General features: G+C 42.5%; 1 protein-coding gene and 1 long non-coding RNA gene across 3 annotated transcripts in view; one reads left to right on the top strand and one right to left on the bottom strand.

Moving 5' to 3' along the window:
* LOC136421209 (aryl hydrocarbon receptor-like) overlaps positions 1–27,007 on the bottom strand; it is a 188,231-nt gene that overhangs the window by 13,945 nt on the left and 147,279 nt on the right. For both annotated transcript variants that reach the window (XM_066408406.1, XM_066408398.1), the window contains exon 10: positions 5,604–6,636. In XM_066408406.1, the coding sequence (XP_066264503.1) occupies positions 5,604–6,636 (1,033 nt within the window). The remainder of the gene's footprint in view (positions 1–5,603; positions 6,637–27,007) is intronic.
* On the top strand, positions 11,933–13,856 carry LOC136421203 (uncharacterized). The gene is made up of 2 exons (XR_010753398.1): positions 11,933–13,289; positions 13,494–13,856. It is a non-coding gene; the product is annotated as an uncharacterized lncRNA (long non-coding RNA).

Genomic DNA, 27,007 nt, shown 5'->3' with positions numbered 1-27,007 from the left:
GTCCAGATACGGCATACAGGGACCCACTCTTAACTGGTTCCAATCATATCTCACTGGAAGGAAACACTGCACATCCATCAACGGAGCAACCTCTGGGTTTCACCAAGTAAAATACGGAGTACCCCAGGGATCCATACTAGGACCCCTGCTATTCATCATCTACGTTAACGATATGCCAGAATACCTTCAGTCTTGTGACATTTCAATGTATGCAGATGATACCGTGATCTACTATAGCAACAAGTACTACACCAACATTGAGAATGTACTCCATAATGGCCTTCAACGGCTGTCGCAATGGTTTGCTGCAAATTCGTTATCAATGAATGGTGGTAAATGTAAAAAAGTATGCTCATTGGTACAAACAGAAGACTGGCAAGCTGCAACATTCCCAAATTGGCTGTCAACGGCGTCAACCTAAAAACATGCGACAAATACACTTACCTTTGTGTCGTTATCGACCGTCAGCTCAAGTAGAAGGACCAGGCAAAGGCTGTACTATGAAAACTGAGGAGGTCATTATTCATGATGAAACACGTTAACCCTGCTTTCATCTCAACCTCAGCACTCTGTACCCTGTATAATACCATCTTCCTACCACACATCACATACGCCTGCACAGCATGGGAAGCTGCCCCCAACCAGGACCTACAGAAAATTATGCAGAATCGGGCTGGAAAACTGATACTAAAGGCCCCACACAGGACACCATCAACCGAAGTGCTCTCTCGGTTGAGCTGGAAAGACATTAAAACAACACACCAGTACTACAATGCCGTACAAATCTACAAAGCCGTAAACAACAATCTGCCACCCTACATGCGCCGGATGTTTGTGTACTGCAGAGACACGGACAACCAGACAAAGCACAAGCAGTCAGCTGGTTGTCCCCAAACCCAAGCAAGAGACCTTCAGAAGATCGGTAGCCTACCGCGGACCAAATGTCTGGAACAGCCTACCGCCAGACACACGTACGGCTCCAAATCTGACTTCCTTTAACCCTCATACACCCGAACCCTTTTTTGCGACTAAAATGACTGAACAGGGTCAAAAATGATCCCAAAATGTTTTGTTCAGTAAAATCTCCCTTTTCACTTTTTTCGCTGATTGTTATCCGTACATTGCATCATCAATGTAAGAGGAATGTTTTGGCTTGTTTAGGTATGAGTAATTCCAGTTCATTATGATAATTTTTGCAAAAAGATCAAAAGGACCACGTCTTGAATTATTCCTATTTAGACCGGTAGAGGATTTTTGAGGCCCACGCCAAATTTTATGTTGCATAACTCCTTAACGGCTTACGCCAGAGCCATCAAACTTGGTGAATTTTCATAAAATGTCCTTTACAAAAACTTCAGATTAAAAAGTAAGTTCATCGTTTTTCGTGTTGCCATGGCAACGGGTTTTTGACAGGCATATCTTACAAAATCTGCTAATTTCAATTCAAACAATGACGTGTCGAGGAATTGTTGGTACACCACATTTATTTTCTCACATTTTTATCATCTTATATGTAATCTAATATAACTTTCATAATTTATTAATTAATATTTTATGCTGATTTCAGGATGTCATCGGTCAAAATCCAAGATGGCGGATAGAATCACATAAAAACGTCATAATGACGTCATATTACGTCATAATGACACAAAATTTATTGTCATGATATTAATTCACATGTGCATCATCCTCTGAAAATTTGGTGGTGATACAACAAGTAGTTTAGGAGTTACAGAGGGCAGGTCTCAAAAACAGCACATTGTTTTTGCTGGGGTCAAAAATGACCCCAGTGGAATCACTCCAGACTTTCCTCTATAATGTGAACAGTATTGTGCCAATTCCCCTAGAAAATTAGAAGTGGTTAGAATAGATGTCTACTGACATAGCCGCGGAAGAAATTTTTTTTCCCAACAAAAATTTTAAAATGGCACATCGAAATATGTGTATGAGGGTTAAAAATTAAGAGACTCTTGAAGTAACGGAAATGAACAAAACGAACTCTATGTTGTATGTTGTAGCAATTGTATATTGTTGTACCATAAATATGTAATGATATATGTTGATAGAGTTATTAGGACTCAAGTGACTGTATCTCTGCTATATTGTATCTGACCCTTACCTCTTCTCTCGTGACCTCAATGAAAAGCGGCCTGCGTGCCGATTTGAGCTTATCATGAATAAATAGAGGTTCAAACAAACAAACAAACAAACAAACAAACAAATGAGACGTATATCATGCATATGAGGGTCTCATCTACATAATTTATGAGGAAATGGTACAATAGATGTAATCTATGCAAATGAGGTCCTTATTTGCATGTGAACTATGAGTTGTAGAAAAAGACTAACAGAGACCACCATTGCCATGGCAACGTCTTGTTACATTGCTAGTCTTGTTGTGATTGTAGTAGATGAGAGTATCATCTGCATACATAGAAATATCTGATTCACAAAACTGGAGACATTCAGGAATTTCGTTTAGGACGTATATGATGAACAGGAGAAGCCCAAGTATCGATCCATGGGGCACCCCGTATTTTACTTGGTGAAACCCAGAGGTGCTGTGTTTCCTTCCAGTGAAATAAGACCGGAACCAGTCAAAAGTGTGTCCCTGTATGCCGTATCTTTTTTTTTCTACGGAAGGATCATGTGATTCAGTGTATCAAATGCCTTTGACAGATCAATAAAAACTACTCCTGTCAGTTCAATGTAGTTCATGGCCTTGAACCAGTGAGAAGTAATTCCATATTGGCAAATAACTGGAATTTCATACTTGTGGCATTTGGAAGTTATGTGAAAGTGAACATGGTTGAAAATAAATTATGCAAATAAGGGGCTAACTTGCATAATTGATAAGAAAATGCTAGAATAGTCTTCTTTGTTAAGATGACGCTGTCATACTTAAGACAATTTCTGCTATTTGGGTGGAGAAGATGATCAACTAACATGATTTAAGCAAATGCTGACCTTATTTGCATGATAAATGAGAAACACTCAAAATACATCAGTCGAAAAGGTTAAAAATCATTTGGTGAAGGTATAAGGTTGTGGAACTCCAGTTAAAGATCCTCTTGATAACTACTATCTATGTTCTGTGCTGAGGGGCGGGATGCTCACAGTCTTGTTTCCGCCATATATATTACAGCCACAAAGCTAAATATAGAAGTTTCCATGATGGTTCCCCGTCCGGTCGTTTGCCAGTTAGTCCCCAACATGACAAATTATGTTGTCCAGCAGCATATTTAGATATGCAAAATACTAACACTGTCAGACCATTCAGTAATCTTTAAGACCTTCAAAACTTTAGAAGTAGAAACTCCTAACTGCAGTTTTTCAAACTGGGAGCAAACATATTGAAAAAAAATTTTATAACGCCCAAGAACGTAAACGTCGTCGATCCAAGCTCACATTGATCAACGGTCAGGGTGGACACCTGAACTTTAATAAGTTGGACTTTCCCAACGTGCTACCTGCAAGTCAGATTATAATTTGGCCTGACACTTGCAGGGTTAAAACATTTAGAATAACCATTGACCTCTGGGTGGCTGGGAATCAACTTGCCATGGAAAAGTTCTGACAATACAATTTCTAGAAGCTACGACAAGCCCAGGACTCGAATGGATTGTTGCACGTACACTATTGTATAAGTAAGGTTGAAATGTCATTCAGATGGTCAGCCTTCTTTGAAGATATGATAGAATATTTGTGAAGTTATGAAATTCAATATCAATTCAAATATGTAAAATGCTTCTGAATCAATACTTTTGCGATGTCAATTAGATACACTGGCATATCAATTATGAAGAAAGGATGGACTGAGTCAGAGCAAAATAATATTCACACTTGTTAATTTGGGCTCGGAGCCATTCAATTTCCCTTTTAGGTAGGGTATGACTAAGGACCCCATTCTAATACTAATCAGTTCAAGCCTGGGTGGGATAACAGGTCAGAGGATGGCAACTTTGGCCCAATTTAGACACTGTTTTTCCAAGACATTTGCTAAATCAGCCGATGTCGGGACGCATTTATACACAATGACAGGAAGTACTGCAGGATGCCCGTAGTGTTGGATTGCAGTAGTGATACATCGTGATAAATTATGATTCATGCTAAAGTTTGGATCCAATAGTGTACTCAATGAGAGTTGTTAACTTGTTAGAATAGCAAAGATATGATTGAATCTCTTGATTTGACTGAGCATGACTGTGAAATATTTTCTTCTGTGCCCTATCTTTAGGCCTCATTTCAGAACGGCCTGTAAGGCACCTTGAAATTACCTAACTTGACTTCCCGAGAAAATCTTGATCAAACCCCTTGCTAGAATACAGTTCGAACCCTTACGAGAGTATAGTTACCATAGGTAAAAATGTGTTGCTGTGATCCCGATGTCTAACACGTGGTAGTTAGTTGAGGGGAACGGCTTTTTAGCAAATGACCACAAACGCCCACTCTGGCGAAGTCCGCGCTGCACGAATCTAATTTTTTTGGGTGCTCAGAATATGTTCAGGTTGTGCTCCCATTTATTAATCCTGAGTTTCAAGTCAATCCATCGATCAGAAGTTAAATAAAGCGAACTTCATACCTGGCTTTTTAGCGAATGCCCAGCAAAAATTGCTTTTTAGCGAATGCCCAATATATCAGCCAAAATATCGGCCATCGCAGCACGGGTGCTAAACCATAAACCATAAAAATGTTCAAAATGTTGTCCCCTGAATGTGTACTCAGTTTCTGTGCTGTACACGCCTGTAGTTTTTTTACAAAATACACGGCGCGGCCCACAGCATCATACAGGGTAGAGGCCGCATGTATCCTGTCCCAAATATGCAAATGAGTCCGCCATATTGGATTGTTTACGTCTGGGGCTGTGGATTCCCGCGCCATGTATTTTGTAAAATAAACTGACTTTACAGGCGTGTACAGCACAGAAACTGAGTACACATTCAGGGGACAACATTTTGAACATGGTTATGGTGTTACGTTTAGCGCCCGTGCTACGATGGCCGATATTTTGGCTGATATATTGGGCATTCGCTAAAAAGCCATTATTGCTGGGCATTCGCTAAAAAGCCATTTTTGCTGGGCATTCGCTAAAAAGCCAGGTATGAATATTCAAGTTCGCTTTATTTAACTTCGGATCGACTTGAAACTCAGGGTTAATTAATGGGAGCACAACCTGAACATATTCCAAGCAGAAAAATTATATTCGTGCAGCATGGACTTCGCCAGAGTGGGCGTTTGTGGGCAAAACCGGCTCCTGAAGTACCAAAAAGGCCACTAGGGGGCCCAAACCTATACCACTTACTCTCGGTCCGAAGAGTTATCTACTACATGCACTAAAAAAATCAGGACCATAGTATGTCCAGAACACGAGATATCAAAACAGGAAGTTCCACTGCAGTACCGTAACAAGCCGCTAGGGGACCCAAAATCAAATTATTTCCAGGTCTCATCAAGACCTAACCACATACCAAATATCAACATTACTGAAGACAATCCATCCAAGCCTTCTCGAGTTATGCTGGTCTCGGTGAAGGTAATGAACCTGCTATAATATCAATAGCATTACTTTTCCTCGTATCTTGAATAAAAAATGCTGCACTTACCTGCGGTATGTCTATCTGTGGATTGGGTGGCAGGTGTGATAAGCGTTGTGTGGCCCCACTCATGTAGGGGACTTCTTCTAGTGTGTACCCAGGACAGACTTTGTGCCCATGGTCCACATGGGTTATGTCTCTGCCTGCTGACAACCACTCTGAAGAATGCATTGGATCTGGATTGATCTGGTTGTTGTGGTTGGGTGCTGACAAGTCGGAGAGGGTCACAGAAGAAGAATATGGTGGAATCCTTGTGTCTGTTGTCGTGTGCAGGATCATCTCCCCTGAAAATAGCACGCTGTTTGCCGGTCGGTCGCCGTAGCCATTTGCATCAATCTTTGTGATCTTTGTTTCCCGTGAGTTAACGTCGATGATTTCGTCATAGCGGAGAGGGGCCTCACTCTCTGCAGTGAGCAATGCAGAAGTCAGGGCATTAGAAGGATAAGAAAGACTGACATCCCCCTGGTACCTACTGTCATAATCATTGCCATGGACATGTTCATACCCACTGCCTTGATACATGGACTGAGAATGTGTATCTACAGCTGGACTAAACTGAGAGTCATTCCAATACATGTTGCCTCCAGTGCTAAAGAGGTTTGCTTCTTCGTTGGCAAATCTGGCAAATTCGGAGGTGTATCTCTCTGGCATGACATCTCTCCTGCTCATACTCTCCCCATGGGGTATTTCCATGTGACTGTATCCAGTCTGAGGATATATGCCATTCTTGCTTCTGTGTCCATTCCTTGGAGGCTCGTAAAAGGAATGTGCCATTACTGGCCCTGGGGGGTTGACAGGATATCTGGAATCCATCGGTGGTGGATGCACATTGGGAGTTTTCCTGCTCCTGTCACTTGCGTCATACACCATGTCGAATTTCGGTGGCAAGGTAGCTTTGCTGGACTTGGCACGTTTGGATCGCGGCTGAGAATCTTCCATGCCAGGTATTTTGGACTGAGAGCCATACAATATGGCCACACCTGTGAAGGGGAAACGGAATGGCTCAGGGCGCTTGTCATGGTAGTCCTTGCCCTCTTCATCACTGGGGAAAAATATCAAAGAGATTGGTCAATATATGTGATGCCACTTTAGGCCACACCAATTTATTCAATGACATTTGGTTCTTGAGGAATCTCAAGTAATGACTTAGCATTAAGTCAAGATGACATCAGGTTGGGAGGAAACATTGAATCTGACTAAAATATTGTAATACTCACTCCCTGAAACTGTGTAAAAATTATTTACTACAGGGCAGCTGAAGTTAGTTGACACAAAATTACTTCGTCTGTTTACTTAAAATCGTGCCAACAAATTAAAGAGGTATTTGTATGTTGAAGTTAGTTAAAGTTAGTTAAAATCCTCCCACACCATAAGGTGTATAGGGCGGTGCCCATCTCCGTTTCATAGCCCTGGGCCACACTGTGGTGCAATCACTGCAGCAGGGGGCTAGTCCACTGGCAGTGGAGTGTGTTTAACTTCCATAAGTATGTACCATTTTTATAAAGTCTTTGGTATGACTCAATGCACCTCTTGTCCAGAGGTGTCCTACCCGGGGCTTGAACCCGGGCCTTCTGGTCCAAGTAATTTGAAGCAGATGTGGCTAGTAACAGAAGCGCAGACCACTACACCACAGGGACACCCCCGTATATATGTCGAAGTTACGGTACCCTAATTAAAATGGAACAATATGGAATGCTATATTCATAACATTTTTCTGGTTTTACCGACTGAGATTATAGTGTAAATCGTGGATTGTAAAATCAACTCGACAACGAAAAATCCTTAAACACCGCCACTCTAATTTATCATTTGTCAAAACGCAACACTTTTTTGACAACCGACAATGGTGCAATGCAATGCGATGTCGAACTCATAAATTTACGTTTGAAGTTTTGGCCCCCCCCCCCTTAGTAGATAACTCTTCGGACCGAGAGTAAGTGGTATAGGTTTGGGCCCCCTAGCAGCTTTTTTGGTACTGCAGGAGCAGGTTTTGCTTCAGACTTTGAAAGAAAATAACTCAAGAAAGGATTGGCTACGGGCATGTGGTAAATAGCTTTTCTTTCCTTCATCTGAGAAACACAAGTATAAAAAAAATTGCATGGTGCCTGATGATGCTCAAAAAGTAATTGACGTATTCAGCTTATGGCTCAGATGGTAATCCGAAACTTTTGACTGTGTGGCTTAAAATATCCATTGAAGTATCAGCCCAACAATGTTAATATGTTGAACAGTTGTTTGTTTCTCAGAGGGCTGGTTTTTGTTTTGTTTTTATTTTTCTCCCATACTACAGTATGGGCGAAACATTTTGTTTTTATAGTATCATTTGTTTTTATACCGCAAGCTCTTACCCCTACCTAATATAAGCCTGACGCTATCCTCATCAGGTAGACAGGTACGTATTCCCTATCTTAAATGAAACTGTCTCTAAAAGCATGCAAAGCTGTCTTTAGCCTCAAATCTCTCACTCATTCAACATTGTCCCCCAAGACCCTGCTTAAGCTATTCAATACAGGTATTAAGCCCATCATGTTACTGTATATGGAAGTGAGATTTGGGGCAAAGACTGTTGTAAGGGCAATAGCCCAAAGGTGTTCAAACTCGCTTGAATTTGTAAAAATATTCTCGGGGTGCACAGAAATTCATGTAACTCTGCATGTAGAGCAGAACTTGGAGCTTACCCTACATACATAGATTTCTGGGACAAGACCAGCTACCGCGCATGTCCCAGTGGGAGGTTCGCGCCTTGGTTGAGCCTAGCAAAAGTTCTCACAATAATAGTTTCTTTCACCCATCGGCGATGTTTGTGGCATCAGGAAAAACCATTCTTACAAAAACATTCGTAGACAATGTTTACTGTTTCAGGTTCAAGCCACTATTACTAGATATTACAAGTACCTCCGAAAAGGGTTAAGCCGGCGCCCGCCTGCCCGCAGCGTTTCCACTGGCCAGAGGGCCGTCTTTCTGTCCAATGACGGCCTTATCTCGCTTTGCTATTGTTATGCTTGCGAAGAATCGGTGCCTTTGAAAACGTTTTTCAAGACTCAATCGAGGAAAGTCATCGGGAAAAAACAAGGAAAAACGTAAATATAAACAAGAATTTCACCCTCTGGTCGATATTGATCGCATTTTGTGACGATTGAAGCAGTTTTGTAGCGACCTTCGTAACAAATTGATCTTGAAAAAGAAACCAAGTCTTTTCTGCTGGCAACATTTAGTTAATTTTTCCTGGGAAGTCTAATTTTCGCGGTACGGCCCTGCCCAAGTGGACTGCCTCTCAGTCGCGGTCTGGCGGCGTCAGACGGTGCACAGCCGACCCGTGGCAGCCCGGCATGTCGCCGCACGGCGGGGCGGACAGAGAGTAATAAACTCACTTACACAAGCACAGTTTGATTAGGTAACAATAATAGCCTTTGTTCAGACCGACTTGTTCCAGGCCTTGGATTGCTATACAAGCTCCTTCCAGTTGGATACAGTCTTTGCAATCCATTGGGCCTGGTTGGAGGCTAAGACAAGACCAGAGGAGAGTGTTATTTTCTAGCAGACCACATCTTTATGAATACAAAATCTACAAAATTTGTAAAAAATTATTCACAGATGAACAAATAAATGCACCATTTATAATCCAGAAATTGAGTGGTGCCCCTTAATGAAGACCCATGGGGTGTGATGCATGATGGGAATCATCCCTCAAGTATTGGTTCCAGATCAATTTTTGGGTCAACGCAATAGAAGAATTAAGTTGCTAAGGCACCCCGACCAATCGAATCACGTGAATCGCATTGAAACTCAGATTCAGTTTCTACTACTTTTCTCTAAACGTTAAATCGCGGGCGGATTCAATTACTTCCAAAGTGCCAAAATTGTCAATCTGAAAACGTCTTTTGGAAGCTGACACCTTCCACCATCTCACTGGCGAGTTTGTTTGGTCAGATGTAGTCGTTAACGCAAGTTAGAAAGCGATTTGTCGGGAAATGGCTGATACGAATCTGAGTTTCAATGCGATTCACGTGATTCGATTGGTCGGGGTGTAAGGGTGGAAATTGAAGAACAACTAGAAAGGCAACATTTGCGAGCAAATACAGCATGTTTAGCCATACTCCTCGCCATGCAAAAAATGGACTCTCTCAAAATAACAATGGACCATTCTAAAATACTTGCACTAAAAAAATGAATCACCCCAGTCCAAAATTGAGTCTTCCAGTAGCACCTCAACACAATATGGACCAGTCCACAACCATAATCCACTTATTGATTAACAAATACACTTCTGCTAACAAATGGACTTTTTCATAATCATTCCAGCTCAAAATTGAAAGAAATAATTCAAGAATCCTCCCCTTGTAAGAATGGGATATTCCGTGCCATTTCCATGTAAACCAGTCGAAAAATATCCGCTGAAAATTACACTCTTGCGCGCGCATAATCAACCCAGTTCAAAATTGAATTAAAAAAGACTAACCCCAGGGAAGAATGAAGTTTTCCATAGTATACATAATGATATATATGAAGATTTGACAGGAGAAGAAGGAAATGACCAAAAACAACATACTTCAGCGATAGTATGGGTGAAATATAAAAATGTGACACCCCTTTGTTTGAATGCACTTTGGGTTGAAAATAACGAAACGAAAAAATTCTTTGTTTAAAAAATAGTTTTGAAAGGCTGTTTGCCAAACATTTGAATGAGGGCCTGTGTACATGACCAAGGCAGACACATACCAGATTTCACATTATTTTGGTTTAATACATAGGAACTGGAGATGTGTATCTTTGTTAAAAAAAGAGTGAACAAAGCCACTCAACAATCACATGTCCTAGGAATTCCCATACCATATTTGGCATGAATACTAGCACACCTGCGCCAGGAATTAGATTAACCCAATTGACCAATCAGGTGGTCGCAAGGCTCACAAGCATGCAAGGCCAGGTGCAAGGCACTTGGGGTCAATGACCTTTAGGTCATATGTAGTATTGAAAGTGACAGAAGTGGCAAATATTGTCAAGAAAGCCCAAAATAAATCGTTTTGAAGATATGTATGCCAGAAATGGGAATGTAGTCCTTTAAATATTTGCAAGGCACATATGCAGCAAATTGCAGGTCATTCGGTTGAAATACCAGGGCGCAGGAGGCCAAGATATGCATCATTGGTCATAAAAACCTCAATTAAATCACTTTCAAGGTCAATATCAAAAAGAGGAAAAAAAAACACATTGGTTTTTGCCTACATTACCTTTGTACCAAATTTCAGGTCATTTGGTATAAAAATGACAGAGATGAATCGATTTGAAGATTTGACAGGAGGAGGAGGAGGAGGAGGAGGAGAAAAACCTGAGTAAAAACAATATGTTTAGCCATACTAGGTATGGCTAAAAATAAAAAAAAGGCATGGAAGGAGGAAGCCTTAGCATTTTGGCTGTTTCAAGTACAAATGGAGGCCATTTCCAGCAACTTCAGGTTTACTTCTTATCTACAATCACAAAGAGGCTGCAGGACAAATTTTCAAGCCGATACTATCTTGAAAACACATACACATTATCATGTTTCTGATATCATCTTGCTGGCTTTGGCTTAATCTTCATCGTCTGCTCCTGGGAATGAAGATGCTAGCAGTTTACGATGTAACAATCATCCCTGCCATATAGGATGTAAACTGACAAAAAAGTCTGAATTTTGGGGGAAAAATTGGACACAGGTTCCCCGCTATGAACCCTTACTGGAGGCCAAAGGTGCCTTCAAGTTCAACAAGTAAAACAGTATACACAACTTCTACTTGGAACCTGAGGTAAGCAACCATAAGAAATTGTTGAGAAAATTGAAAAAGCCCTCCAATCTACCTGAGAAACTTCAAAAATCAAATCGGAATGAAAATATTATATACATGATGCTTTGTATTTGCAACAAAATAATAATACCCTCTATTCCCCAGTTTGACAAAAGAATGATGCTTTTTAAAGTTTCGCTAAAACACAAACCTGACATTTACATATACCTTGTTCTTACCCTATATCAATAATGATACATTCAACTTACTCCCCCACAATATCAAAATGGACGCGTCCGCATGCCGCGCGCCTATTAGTATTGAAAGTGAAGTGGCAAATATTGTCAAGAAAGCCCAAAATAAATCGTTTTGAAGATATATATGCCAAAAATGGGAATGTAGTCCTTTAAATATTTGTTCAAGCCACATATACAGCAAATTTCAGGTCATTCGGCTGAAATACCAGGGCGCAGGAGGCCAAGATATGCTAGAAATAGCCCAAAAACCTAAATAAAATCACTTTCAAGGTCAATATCAAAAAGAGGAAAAAAACGCACATTGGTTTTTACCTACATTAACGGGCGGAGGCCTAAGTCCGACACATGTTCTACGTGTATGCGCATGCCTTGTGTCCTTATGTATTTCACTGTCTACCCATCAAACCTAAGCTTTGATCTCATGGCAGCCGTAAAACTGTGATTTTAGCTGCATGGACGTGGATTCTATATAATTATAGCTATTCGCGCTGCAGTTTGGGAGCACACGAAAGTTACAGCACATATTTGACTCGCGTTCTGGTGGAACGTTCCAGCAGAAAAGGGTCTCCTGAGTCCGATATAAAAACCTTCAAGTCATTTCTGGATATGTAAGAGTATTTTATGCACACAAAAATAAGACACAAAATTCACAATATTGTTTCTCTGTCGCAAACATGTCCCATTTTTTTCATGGCGCGACCTGCTTCAGCGTGGCGAGTTCAAAATCAGAAATGAACTTCAAACACATGTTCCACATCACCTGCACGGCTTATAAAACGGTCTCTTTTTCTCCATGGTTCTGCTCAACAAAACTACAGCTTCTTTTATCCTCCCTGTCAACCAGCACGCACTTACACCTTGATGTCAACACAACAACATTTCACCATGACTTCACAGTTGAAAGACCGTGAAACGTCCCGGATGACCTTTGTACCATGTGCGACACCGCATGCAAACTCCCGAAATGCGCGGTGAACGTCCTTTGTTGTTCCATTGCAAGGCCAGGCATGTGCATTTCGAGCAGATTTTAAGGAAGACGCGTCCACTGTTGGCAGAAAAACAGTCATGTTTTTTTTTCACAGTGAAATTCCCCACATCCTCAACTATCATACCATGACAATAGCGTAAGTTGCTATCTTCACGGACGCACCAACAACCGCTGCAGCCAGGGGTGTGATTTAGGGGTGACTATCATAGGCAGTGGAGATGTCTGTTGCATGAATAAAATGATAGCATATTTCTTTAGTTGAGATTGTAAAATCTCTACTTGTACATCAGTTACTAAGAAACGTTATTCATTTGGTAGTATGCCTCGTTACGATCGTGCTATACCCATATCGGCACAATTGGTATCGTCTCCGAGGCTTAGACTTTTACATTTTCATAAAAGGTATTCCAGATATAGGGTAATTACTTAGTTGATATCGGTTCAAATGTATATTTCATACCGTGAATAATCATTATCATAAATAGTTGTGAAAGGATGAAAGAGAAAAATGGCAAGTAAATGAATAAATGAAGGTAAATAATAAAAACAAAATACCCAGTAATGGTATAGTCCGGCTACTTTTCCCGCCACGCTCACCTCGCAAAGATCGTGACAGAAATTTCACCTACATTGCGACACATGCACACGACGCACAACTTCTGCTATAAACAGAGCGTCTGATACGATGGTAAGTATATTTTCTGCTCACTTTAGAAAAAGATAGAAATACGAATGACCTTCTTGTGCTACTTCTAGATAAAAAAAAGTTGCCTACGTCTTTTCGACTGTGCCATCACTCTAAGAATTAGCTAACCTTTAAACGTTACATATATGTCCTAACAAGGTCATGTACTTGGTATTGTCACTCAAAAGCTATTAATTTGGTTTACAGAATCTCACGTTGGCGACGTTTCATTACACGGCCAGTGCCGCTAAGGTGATGGAATGTGAAGACCCCCCCGCAATGAAATTCAAAATGTACCATCGTCCAGGGGCGCCCTTTGCTGGCATCATGGCGTACGCCATTATGGACGACACATGGGTCGAGGTGGGCTGGGTGCCCGAGAAGAAGAAGGAGGAGGTGTTGAAGATGTGTGGCGGGAGGCCTGAGCGGCTGATCGTGACCCTGAAGGAGGCCTACGTGAAGCGCGGCTATTCCGTCATTAAAGTAGAGGCCGTTTTGGCAGAGGACTAGTTTACTCAATTAATCGCGTTTACCTAAAATAAAAAATTAACCAATTTTGTTATCTGACAAGTCGATTGTGGTTGTCATGTTTTTATATTGTAGCTAACATTTTGGCGTGACGATACAACAAAAAACAACCCATACATGGGCGTCAAATTAACCCATGTTAACAAAATAATAGCTATGGCTTAACAGACATTTGGAATGATCAAACGTAATTTACGGATATAATAATATAATATAATGATGGATACACTCGCCCGTCAAGAAGAGGGGGCGTTGTGGCTTTTTACGTGAAAAACTCTGTAACAGCAAAACCATTACAGGACATGATAGTTCCCGAGGAGCTAGAGTGTTTATGGGTATCCATCTGACTAATATATCAGCTAATATCAATGCTTACTTGGCAACTAGGAATGAACTTGGTTGGGAAACACTGTCAGACAGAAGACACCTTCATAGATTATGTTTGTTCTATAAAATTGTAAATGGTCAAACCCGAAACTACCTGTCTCAACTAGCACCCACACCTATCCTCTCATCATGTTCATACGAATTGCGTAATAGGATGAACTTAAAACCTCTAAATTATTCAACAAATCGTTTTGCCAGGTCCTTTGTTCCGTACTCGACGCACCACTGAAACAACCTCGATTTGTCAACTCGGCGCTCTTTAAACTTCGAATTCTAAATTGGAGAGCTGCTTGTTTCGTATTGTTGCAGCCATGTTGGGGCACGTCGCTGTCTGGACAGTGTCTGTAAACAAATTACAAGGGATATTCAGGTTATCTGTACACTCATAGAACACAACGAACACCATAACATATGAAAAAGACGACGAAATATTCAGTTGTACACCATTTTTTTCAGTCAAAACGTCATTTCTGCTAGCATGCTCCAACTCTTAAATCAGGTTGTGTCTAAATCACGTTGCCAAAGTGACGCTACCTACCACTGTAGGACTGGATGAGGCATCGGTCGGCTGCCGCTGGTTCTCCTTATCCCCTTCTTCATCATGTCGCTTCTTCTTAGATGCCTGCAGCTTTTCCTGTCTTTTTCGCTTTCTCGCTTCCATCTCTTCCAACTTCTTCTGCGCCTCAATTTTCCTCTCTTCCTTCTTTCGACTTTTTTCCATTTCTTTTTGACGTTTTTCTTCACGCTTCTGGGTGAGTTCAGCCTTTCGCTTCTCCTTGCGTTCTTCCTTCTCCTTCTTTTCCGCTTCTTTCTTTCTAATTTCATCCATTACTTCATTGTGTGTTAGAACTCTACCAATGAGCCGTTTGCGCGTATTGCGCGTAGAGGATTGTGGTGTTGAGATGGGCAGGAGCAGGTCCTGTAATGCTGGTGGAACAATGCGTTTAATCAGAGGGCTGTGAATTGGATGGCAAATAGTGCAGGGTGCATGGCAGACCTGACAGGACGCAGTAGAGCAGGAAGGCGTCTGTAGTGACGTAGAAGGGGAAGGCGCCTGTAGTGATGTGGAAGTGGACGGCGTCTGTAGTGATGTGGAAGTGGAAGGCGTCTGTAGTGAGTCTAGGGACGTAGCAGCGGAAGACGGCACTTGTACAATCTCTTCTCCAGACTCTTTCGTTGACATCCTTACCCAGCGATCGTCGATGGCATCATCATTCAGAGGAAAGATTCCCGTTTTCTTGAACGAATTTTTGATAAGGGATGGAGATATTGTGGTATCATATACATTACTGAAAATCTTCGCAAAGTTCCTTTTCGTCACTTGGAAATGCGGATTGGCCGCTTGCATTACCTCAAGGGTTTGGGCCCATTTCGTCTTTAATGGTGAAAAAATGGCAACATCTAGCGGCTGCAAGAAATGGGTTGTGTGGGGTGGCAACCCAAGGATAATGATGTTGTTGCTGACAGCCGCCTCCAAGACCTTGAGTGTGAAGTGGCTGTAGTGCTGGTCAACAATTAGTACGACAGGACGATCCTTGTGTGCATGGTGAACAAACGACTGAGTGAACCACTTTTCAAATAGCACGTCGTCAACAAATCCCGACTCGGAATAGGCATAGATGGCATTTGCAGGTCCCCCCTCTGTGTAGGAGCCCCCGGGAAAACTCTTGTTGAATATGATCATTGGAGGGACTGTTTGACCTGCAGCGGACACACAGATGAGGGCGGACACGTGGTCCCGACTCCCTCCTCGTCGTGAAGGCGACCTTTTCGCCCCGCGTGGCACTATCACTTTCGATACTTTGGCGGATAGGTCAACCCCCGTTTCATCGGCGTTGTAAATGACATGGGGATTTCTATCTTTAGCATTTGCTTCGGTCAAGACATCCTCCAAGAGCATGAAGTAATCAATCACAACCTTCTGGGTTGCGAACATGGCCCGCTCTTTATCTAGCTGGTCGGGTGACCGTAGGCTTAGGTCAGGATGTCGACGCCTGAATCCCCGCCACCATTTCTTTCCTGGCCCCGTCTCCTTGAACTTCGAACTTGAACCCCTTGCTTTTGCTTGTTTTATTTCGATTTGATGTGCTAACGCTTTAATCACTCTTACTGTCAGAGGGAACCCCCTGTCAGCCAAATATTTGGCGTATTCGCAAAGGGCTGTCTCTTCCTCCTCAGTAAGGACAGACGGCCTGCCCATGACTTCTCCAGAACGGCCGTTTAACCTATCGTTTAACGTCGATATTGGTATTCCATACGTCTTCGACAGTCCGTAGACAGTGACTTTATCCTGGCCAATTTTAGCGGCTGACAGGGCAGCCTCCATGTCGGTATATGAGTAACTGCGTTGTTTCTTTTTGGCCCCGGATGCCATCTAGTAACAATGAGATTAGAAATATTGATTGTAAACGACACAGCAGTGATTTATTTTTAGCCGCCCCCCCCCCCCGACACACACACCTCAAATGTCAAACAGAGAACACTCAATTTGTTTAATATCGTGTGTAATATGCAATGAAAAACGATGTCACCAACTCCAATCATATTGTTACCTACTTTTTAAACCAAAATTAGCGCTTGATTGTTTTAACCTTGTGGTGTTCGAATTCAATCCAGGCATTCGATTGTATATAAATTGATGCATAGCGTGTTTTGGAATCTTCACGTTCAACAATCGTATCTTTAGTTGTCAAAGTTCAACTTATATACACTAAAACGTCAAATAGATACCCCAGTAACATTTACTTACCGCGACTTCATGCGGAAGAGCGCTAAACTGCAATCTGAAGCATGTGTGGTGAGGGAAGTGAGGGACGTGTTGGGTTGCGTTCGATGATCACATGACTTCGAATCACGTGACTGGTAAAGATGGCGGAGGAGTGCCAGTGTACGCACGTTACGTGACATTAAGCCTAGATTATACCAAGTTCAAAGACACAGGCAGGACACAGGTGTGTTTTTTGACAAGTTTAATAAACGAGCTTCATACATGTGGTGGTATTCTTCCACATTCCGCATCTTAAACTAAATGATTTAACATTTTTGAAGGCCATGTTCTCGAGACGTTCTCTCGTCAACCACCGAGAGTAGCGTCAAATTCATACAAATATTTCAATCGTTAGCTGTTTGAGCTATCAACCTCGACACACTTTTTGACCTTGTATTTTTTTTACACAGAGGCATAGTCCATAACTACCTATCATCATCATGTGCATGCACCCGTGCACAACATAGTAATAATAAGACTTAAAAATATATCGGACTTAGGGTACTACCGGACTTAGGCCTCCGCCCGTTACCCCTGTACCAAATTTCAGGTCATTTGGTCAAAAAATGACAGAGATGAATCGATTTGAAGATTTGACAGGAGGAGAAGAAGAAGAAGAAGAAGAAGAAGAAGAAACATGAGTAAAAACAATATGTTTAGCCATACTAGGTATGGCTAAACATAACTACATTTTTAACACTATTTTCAACATCTGAGCTAGATTTCCTAAGAGCCACGAATTTTTGTGAGGGCCTTTTTTTTTCAAGTCTTACAATGTATGTATGGCTTTCAATGGGATGATTGACAAAGATCAAAGTCCATTTTTGACCCAAAGCTATAAGTTGACAAACAAGTATCCAGAAACACATTGCAAAGGCAATTTTAAAACTCAACCCAAGGTTTCTTATTATAATAAGGTCTCAATCATGTATTACTCCGAGTGCGTACCCTAAAATAATCCGTGGCCAAAAAATTAACGGCTGCATAAACGTGTGTTTATATCGATGGGAAACTCCCTTTTAGCCAGCCCAACTGATCTCAAGCGTCAAACTGTTTGTATCTGAAGAAATTAGTAGGCAAAGTTTGGCAGCTGCGCGCGAGGTTGGACGTACACCGCCAGGCATCGTGCGCGATGTGGTCATACGATTACAGCTAGAAAGTGCCTTTTTTGGGGTGTAGCTAAGTTCAGTTTGTAATTGCTATAAAAAGAGATTGTATGTTGTGAAAACGTTGGCATTTTTTTTACATGATCTAGGGTAAATGTTCTCAACAAAGAATGAATAACATTGGCACATTTTTTATATCTTCATTACGAACGAGCCCATGTAAAACACGTATTATAACATGTAAGCCTATGGGGCAAAAAAACTCATGAATGAGACCTTAAGAGCCGCCAAGTTGAAGTTTGTCCAATGGTTGTTCATGATACATGTATAACATGTTACATCAGGCGGTAATTAATCTGAAGGGTACTCGGTGGGTTATCAGAATATTGATGCTGTATACTGCAACTGCTGCATAGTCCAGGTTCAAGGTCAAATTGCCAATACAATAACGTTCTTTGATTCATAAAAATATCATTAGCCAAACCGTATATTTAACCAGACGGCAAAAGATTGTAGAGATATGGCTCCGGAAAAGTGCCCCGGGAATTGCTTCCACTTTTCACAAATGTGAAGAAAACTATGAAAGCAAATTAATATCATCTACTATATATATCCCTCCTGATCTCCTCCTTACTCAGTTTTGAAGTCACATCCAGGTCCACATGATCTGGGACGGCACGCGGATATTGGGTTACCCCAGCCTCTGAGTCATTTGCATTGCAGAATCTCATTTCGAAGCAGTCAGTATGGTGGAAGCTATATTTTGGTATGCATGCATTTTTATACCATAATTTTAAGGTGACCTGCCACCAGTTTGTCTGAAAAGTTTGGTGGAATTTTTTACTCTTAATATCTGAAATTTTTGAAATTGCACAACCATGTGTGTAACAAGCGTTTTCTAAGCTATCTAATAATGTATAACGTGTGGGGTTAGTTGTGATTTCACGATGTGAGAGTTCAATACGTGCGACATGATCTACATGTGTGGCCGAATCCGGGCCGTCTGTCACGCACGGCCATCTGTTCTCGCACAGTAGAGGGTTCCTTAAACGTCAAAGCCTTATTAGTACATGCACCAGCACAGCTCATACTATAGCAGCACCTGGACTCTAGTAATGAATGCAGGACATGAATGCAGGACCTGCAAAGCTGACATCAGCTTTTCAATTATGATTGATAATGTCAAAGTGTCATGAAGTAATCTTTGTTTAATTTTGATATGTTAATTTTAAAAGCATTTTATCGAATTGCTTCCACTTTTCACAAATGTGAAGACAACTATGAAAGCAAATTAAAATCATCCACTATATATATATCCCTCCTGATCTCCTCCTTACTCAGTTTTGAGTCGTACCACAGTTTTGTGTACTACTCATATAGCTATATAAACCCCATTAATCAATTCTAATTCTAAAAAGAACTACACAAATCAAAATTACTCAAATTAAAGCTGAATTTAAAAAACAGTTTATTAATTCTATTCCAAATTAAACTTAAAAAACTGAATAAAACTTAAAGGCACCCAGAGCATTTTATGAGACTTGAAAAATGGAAATATTCTAGTTGCTGTAATCTTTATGAAAATGACAACTAATGCCACTGTTTACCACATTTAACCTTTGCGTTCGGACTTCTTATCAAAAGTGCGCAGAAACGGCACAAAAATGGTGATCTTTTAGTTTCACGCACCTACTGTAAATACTGTAGATACCATAGCCCCGCCCACCTCCGTCAAAACATAGAAATGCAAAATTAAAACATAAAAATGCAAATATTTGACGGACATACAGTCACTCTCTCATTGGTCGAACCGCTAATTGTGATGGACAGTCAGAATCAGTCTATTAGGGCTTGGATTTTCTATCAGTTCTCACCACACAACGACATCGTATCTTTGCTCATTTTATTTCGGTATGTAATGGTATGGTGTTATTGAAAGTTACTATGTGTAGGAATGACTAGAAATTTTAATTTTTAAATTTAAGTTTCAAGCCCCATAAAATGCTCTGGATGCCTTTAACACTGCACTTTAACTCAACCAATTACCATTGTCCCAAACTGTTTTGTTGAACACAACCATACTGTGCCAGTGCATCTACTCACTAATTTCCAAGCAGACCTAACAGTTGCAAAGACGTATCCAACTGGCAAAAGGAGTTTTTATTGCAACCCGAGACCTGCGAGAATTCAAACAGTTAGATCTTCAGTCTGGAGACCCTGACTCACCAGACAGAAGGCACTTGCACTCATTTTACAAACTGTACTTCAACCATTTCATCCCCACCATAATGAGGTCGCATGGCCATTTCTTTTAAAAAGCCCTTGTTTCCTTTTTCTCCATGGAGTTGAATATAAGGTAAAGACATAATTAGAATCTTGGATAACATTTGTACTATTTTATTTGATGAAAGCTTTTCCAGGCCGAAGCAAGAGTTTTGGTGCCTGGAATGTCCATGGCTTAGGCTCAAAATTAGATGACAATATATAGTTTTAAGACGAGGTGAATGAATTCGACTTCTTCTCATTGTTAGAAACCACAGACCAAAGAAAAGACCCAAATCAACATCAACAACTACAGTCATTTTCATTTATACAGAAACAAGAGCAAACGAGCTAAATGCTCCTCAGGAGGAATCCTATTCTTTTACAAAACTGAATACAGGCATTACATTTAAAAAAGTTCCCTCTAAATCCACAGATGTTCTCGGGGTTCAAGTACAACTTTCCAAAGATCTGTTTTGTATATTTAAGCCCCAGTGCTTCTTCAACTCATAAAAATTGTGAAAACCATGATTGTGTTGGAAATATTAGAAAATGAAATATCTAAGTACAGCGCTGAGGAATTCATCCTACTTGGGGGCGATGTAAATTCACGGCTTGGAAATTTACATGATTAAGTACATTTTGTAGACATCAACGACGGTCCATCAGACTTTTAAACCTTTTTAAACACTCTGACAAAGCAACTCCAAACAAATTTAGCAGACTTATAACCGACCTATGCATACAAGCCGATCTTGGGATACTAAATGGCAGAGTAGTGGGAGACTTACAAGGTAACTATACCTGCCACCAACCGAACGGCAACAGCACTGTGGATTATATTGCCTCCAGCCAGTCTTTACTTCAACAGGTTCTATCACGGGATATCACGTTACAACAACTGAGAGACAATGCTTCTCTATAGGCTGCCATGCACCACAGATATGGAGACACACTCGGTGGCGCGAAAGCAAAGCAATCAGAACGTAAGCATTTGTCGCCAGAATCATTTGTGAATAACTTCGAATCTGCGGACCCTAAGAATCATAATGACCTATCCCTCGAGGATTTCCTGTCCGAAACCATGGGGCTGTTGCAGACTGCAGGCATGCCAGACTGTGAGTTGAAGGGTCGGCTTACCATATTGCATTACACATGTGACAGATTGGCACGTTACGAATGGTCGTTCGTCCGGTGTTTCCACGTGAAGAAGGCGTTGCGTAATCCGGGGACCTGGTCGGCTGACTGGGTGGACCTTTGACGTCAACGAGGAAAACCTGAAACGTGCTAGTTATGCCAGCAGTGGCGGAGGTGCCACCAGCAAGTCAAAGTGTCCCTGCCTGTGCTGGCGGTTCAACAGACAGGAGTGCTCATCGACATTATGTCGCTTTGAGTATTTTTGCAGTTTCTGCTGGGACGAGGTGAGCAATGAGCACAGGCATGCAGAGGTGGAATGCGAGCACAAGAAGACCGACAAAAAGATGTCCAGGGGCTCGCAGGCCGCCGCCAACTCCTTCGAATGACAAACCTCCACACATCCCAGAACGAGGATCGTCTCAAAAGTCAGTGAAGACCCCGTAACAAGAATCGTAAGTTCTATACAATTTTGTTTGCCTGTGTTTAACTTCCACCATGCAGAAGACAGTTTCCAGACTTCAAATAGACAGGATTCGGACAGTAGTTTTCGAGATTTAACAGGACACTGCGATGATGTGTTTCATAACTTACTGCCGGGAGTGAAGTGTGATGTTACGCACAGGTCGGACAATAGCTTTCCCGGTGCGATTAGACCTCGTGTCGGTGATATAAATGATTTTTTTTATGTGTTCCCCTCCCATGAGGGTGGTGCCAAGACATACATTTGTTTGTCATGTTTATCTCAGAAGCCAGTGGTGCTCCGACGCACAATTTGGACATTAGTTCTCAGGTTTCGCTTATCTCCTGTGACGATTCTTTTGCCACGTTCCCCTCCCACGAGGGTGGTGCTATAAGGCACATCTCGGGCATTAGCTTTCAGACTCCGGTTACAGTCTGCAACAACACTTTCGCCACGTTTCCCTCCCACGAGGGTGGTGCTAAACGGCACATCACGGACACTAGCTTTCAGGCTCCGATTAGCCTCTGCGATAACACATTCATCGCCTTCGCCTCCCACGAGGGCGGTGCTGTACGGCACATTCAGGACAGTTAGTTTTCCATCTTCGACTACAACCTGCGTTCATCATTCACGCATGTTTCCCTCTAATGAGGGTGGTGCACCACTGAGACGTGCGGACGTTTACTTGCCTCGCAAGTTATCGTGCTATCGGGACTGGCATGACTGAGTATGACGGTCTGGTGTCCAAAACTTCCAGGGTGTCCGCATAACCGTCCCCAGCAGACTCAACATCGCCACCTGGTGAGGCCCACCAGAAGGACATTGTGACACAGAACTGTGCAATTTGTTAGAATTTGGCTTCCCCTTGAATTATGAGAGCACGTCCCTACCGGTTGTTCCACGTACGACCCATTTCTTTGCAATACAATACACGAGCCATGTGGACCAATACGTACGTACAGAGCCATCGCACGACGACACTATAGGATTGTTGCCACAAGACTTCTTCTATGCGACGTTGGCGTGTAACCCCTTGCAGACAGTTTCCAAACAGGGTACATCAGACCCTACGCAGGCGGTCACAGTTTAGTCTTTACTGGGTGAGCTACACTGCGTCGCTTTGTGTGCGAAGAACTCTACTCTTCGTACATGTATTATGCAAACTCTCATACGGACTCTCGCTAGTAGTATCTGTTAGTAGTTTAGATATTATAGTTTAAATCCGTAACCCCCTCCCCACGAGTGTAACAGTCGCATGTCAGAGCGCATGCGTACTGGGCCTGCTTCGTCTGGTTGAAGGAGACCATGTGAGTAGACGTTTGTTTGATTGTACTTCTGTGTCTGTGTGCAATCATTCGTCATCCTTGCGTCCGAGTGAATGAGGACTGATGCCGGTTAACAAATGGTAGCAGAGGGTGTCTATGCAGCTCTGTGGACCCTCTAGTTTTTGTCCGTGAGTGTTTGATTGGAGTTTTTTGCGCGAGTTTGGCGCACGTTTCCTTTGGACATTGTCAAAGATGGCGGACAACCCACCCCGTCACGATAGAGTCCCGCGTTTCGATTTGAAGTTGAAGTCATATGAGCAGTACAGATTTGAACTCGAGTGTTGGAATACGGTGACCTCCATCCCGAAGAAACAGCGGGGCACTGCGATTCTTTTCAGCCTACCGGAAAGTGACCAGGATGAATTCAAGACCAAAAAACTTTTAATATCTAAGCTCGGCCACGACGAACTGACATCTGCCGACGGCTATGCCAAGGTCTTGCAGAAGTTGGACGATCATCTCAGGCGAGATGTCACGAGGCGGCTGTGGGAGTCGTTTGTAGATTTTGACAAGTACAGTCGCCACTCCGGGACGTCGATCAGTGAGTACCTTTCCAGCTTCGACATCTTATACTACAGATTGAACAAATGTGGGGGTGTCACTCATCCGGAGTCAGTCTTGGGCTTGCTACTCGTACGTCGAGCCAACTTATCTCAAGAGGATGCGAAATTTGTCATGACTGGATTGAACTATGAAAACAAAGACACTAGCTTATATATTCAAGCCAAGGCGTCACTTCGGAAATTTTCTGATCATTTTGTTGTACCGCCACCCTCGTCAGAGTCAGCCGACATGACCAGTATGTCTAGTACTTTTGTAATGCCGAGGATGAACCAAGAGAGCGCTAACGTGACCGAGAACGTGGGCACCAGGCCTCGTGGTTCTGGGCGATATGCGAGGTCGGGGGCCGGCAGGGGTCAAAGTTCGTTCCAAGATGGCGGCGCCCGTGGATACGGGTCGGACCGGAAGTGGACTCCCCCGGATGGACGGTTCAATCCAAAAAACAAGTATGGAAGTTATATGCTTTGCCATTGCTGTGGTTCTTTCCGCCACTTGTTGGAAGAATGCCCGGACGCGAAGACAGAAGAGGCATACATGACGGAAGAAGTTCAGACAGAAGACGATAAGAAGTTTACAGTTATGTTTACTAATGCTGCTTCCGAATCAAAGTGCGAGATGTCGGAAGAGTATACAAAGGTATGTGCCGTCCTAGACTCAGCGTGTTCCGCTACTGTGTGTGGTGTTTCCTGGATGGACCAGTACTTCTCCATGTTAGATAAGGAAGATCGGAAAAACGTTACACGAGAAGCCAGTTCCCATATGTTTGAGTTTGGAAGGGACAACACACTACCTTCTTTAGGAAGATACAAGATTCCTGCCACCTTGGCTGGCCGAAATGTACTGATAACAACCGATGTCGTAGAATGGGACATTCCATTATTGTTGTCTTTAGATGCCATGAAGAAAGCTGGTGTAGTACTGCACACACAGGAGGACAGGGCCACAATATTTGGCAGGAATGTCAACCTCTGTTTTACCAAGTCAGGTCATTACTGTGTTCCATTGGTAGAGAGGCCAATCAAGGTCATCAAGGTGTTCGAATCCCATTTGCACAAGGGTATGTGTAAGTGTCATCCACGGGACAGCGCTCGACCAGCTGTTGCATTGCCAAATGACGAGCAAGCTACCCTGCAGTTGCAGCAAGAGGTACAGATGAACAGTCTTCAGGCAGATCTTCAGATTGCCAAGGCGAAGATAGCTGACCTACAGGTGAGAAATGACACACTTGCCAAAACTAATCGAGAAATCGCAGTTGCACATGTTAGCTGATCAGCTGAGATATGAGAACAACTCCATAAGAGAAGAGATAGTAGAAGAGCAAACCAAGAGTCACCTGCTCCAAGAGAAGTTGAAAGAAGCTGTGCACAAATGGACGCTGATAGAAAAATCTGAAACAGTGGAAAAAGAAACGCAAGCTGAGATTAGTGATCCAGGACAAGTCAACACTGAGGAGATAGATATTCAAACAAGCACACTCAGACGAGGAGAAGGAACTGTCAAAGTATTAGCAGTGCACTCTTCGTATTATGCGGACTCTCATACAGACTCTCGCTAGTAGTATCATGCTGACTCTTATGGATAAGTTTAGCAGTTCTTGTTCCGTTATTAGTATAGTCGCGACACATGTCGCTTAAATCATCGCTCACACACGGAGCACACCAAACTATTGTATAATCATGTTCTTATAGTTCATGTTCAACGGAGTCCAACGGAGTCAAAGGTATTAGCCACAGGGAATTTTATACTCGGTATTATGATCGTCATGCCACACGGGAATGTGCACAAACATTGAATCAAACCAAAGAGGTTAGATAGAGATTACCTCCACGCTTCTCAGTTTTACTTAATATACTTATTTATTCGATCATAGACAACCTCGACCTAACCATATTTATAACATGTCTATCCGTCCTGCGTTCTTGTACTGTTTACCGGTATACTGCACTCGCCGCACACGTATTTTCCCTGGCCGCTGGCGGCAACAAGGTTTGTATTTGCCTGGTGATCGACATCGCGCATGAAGGTCACCAGGGAATAGTCAAGACGAAGGCCCTGATCCGAGAGAAGGTTTGGTTTCCAGGCATAGACACGAAGACAGAGGATACGCTAGAGAAGTGCGTAGCATGCCTGGCCACAACCAAGGTATCAACAGCCACGCCACTGCAACCGACTGAGATGACCAAATGACTATAGACGCATTCGAGTGCAGACTTTAAAGGCCCGCTGCCCAACAGAGACTACCTCCTCGTGGTCATAGATGACCACACACGATACTCAATCGTGGAACAAACGCAATCCACATCAGCAAACGCAGTGATACCAATACTGGACAAAATCTTTGCAATGTTCGGCACACCAGAGATCCTCAAGACCGACAACGGACCACCATGGAACAGCGAACAGATGAGAAACTTCACCCATCACCTCGGTTTCAAACACAGGAAGATCATCCCATACTGGCCGCAAGCTAACGGTGAGGCCGAACGATTCATGCGCACCTTGGGAAAGACGCTGAAAACAGCGGCAATTGAAGGCAAGGCGTGGAAACAGGAGCTCCATGCAATGCTCCGTAACTATATGGCGACACCACACACATCAACCGGCAAGCCACCAGCAAGTCTGTTATTCGGCAGAGAAATGAAGATCAAGCTGCCCAACACAAAACCCTTCACGGTTAACAAAGAAGCAATCCGCAAGGACAACGCAACGAAGACAAAGATGAAAGAATACACCGATCAAAAGAGAAAAGCAAGACCAAACAACTTGCTCGTAGGAGATACCGTGTTAGTCCGACAACCGAGACAAAACACTCTGACAGCTGCCTACGACCATGCACCAACCATACCTCATCACCCACAAGAAAGGAACACTGATCACCGCAAACAGAGATGGAAAAGAGACAACACGACACTCAACAATGTTCAAGAAGATAACAGCATCCATCCCGGAAGACAACAAAATGGAAGATCCCGCGAAACGACGTCCAGAACAACACCAGACAACTGAGACGACCAGCGATTACGTGACCAGAACTGTCAAACCACCTGAAAAAGTATCATACTGAATCTGTAACAGACGTGTAAATGAACTACACGGACTGATAAATGGACTTCGAATATGGATCATCTGCGAATGAACTTTGCATGCGTAGTAATAGAGTAAAATAATGCATGTACTCTCATATAGTT

Source organism: Branchiostoma lanceolatum, chromosome 1, assembly GCF_035083965.1.
Source record: "Branchiostoma lanceolatum isolate klBraLanc5 chromosome 1, klBraLanc5.hap2, whole genome shotgun sequence".
Lineage (NCBI taxonomy): Eukaryota > Metazoa > Chordata > Leptocardii > Amphioxiformes > Branchiostomatidae > Branchiostoma > Branchiostoma lanceolatum.
Note: the sequence above shows the minus strand (reverse complement) of the source record. Positions and strands in the feature narration are given on the sequence as shown.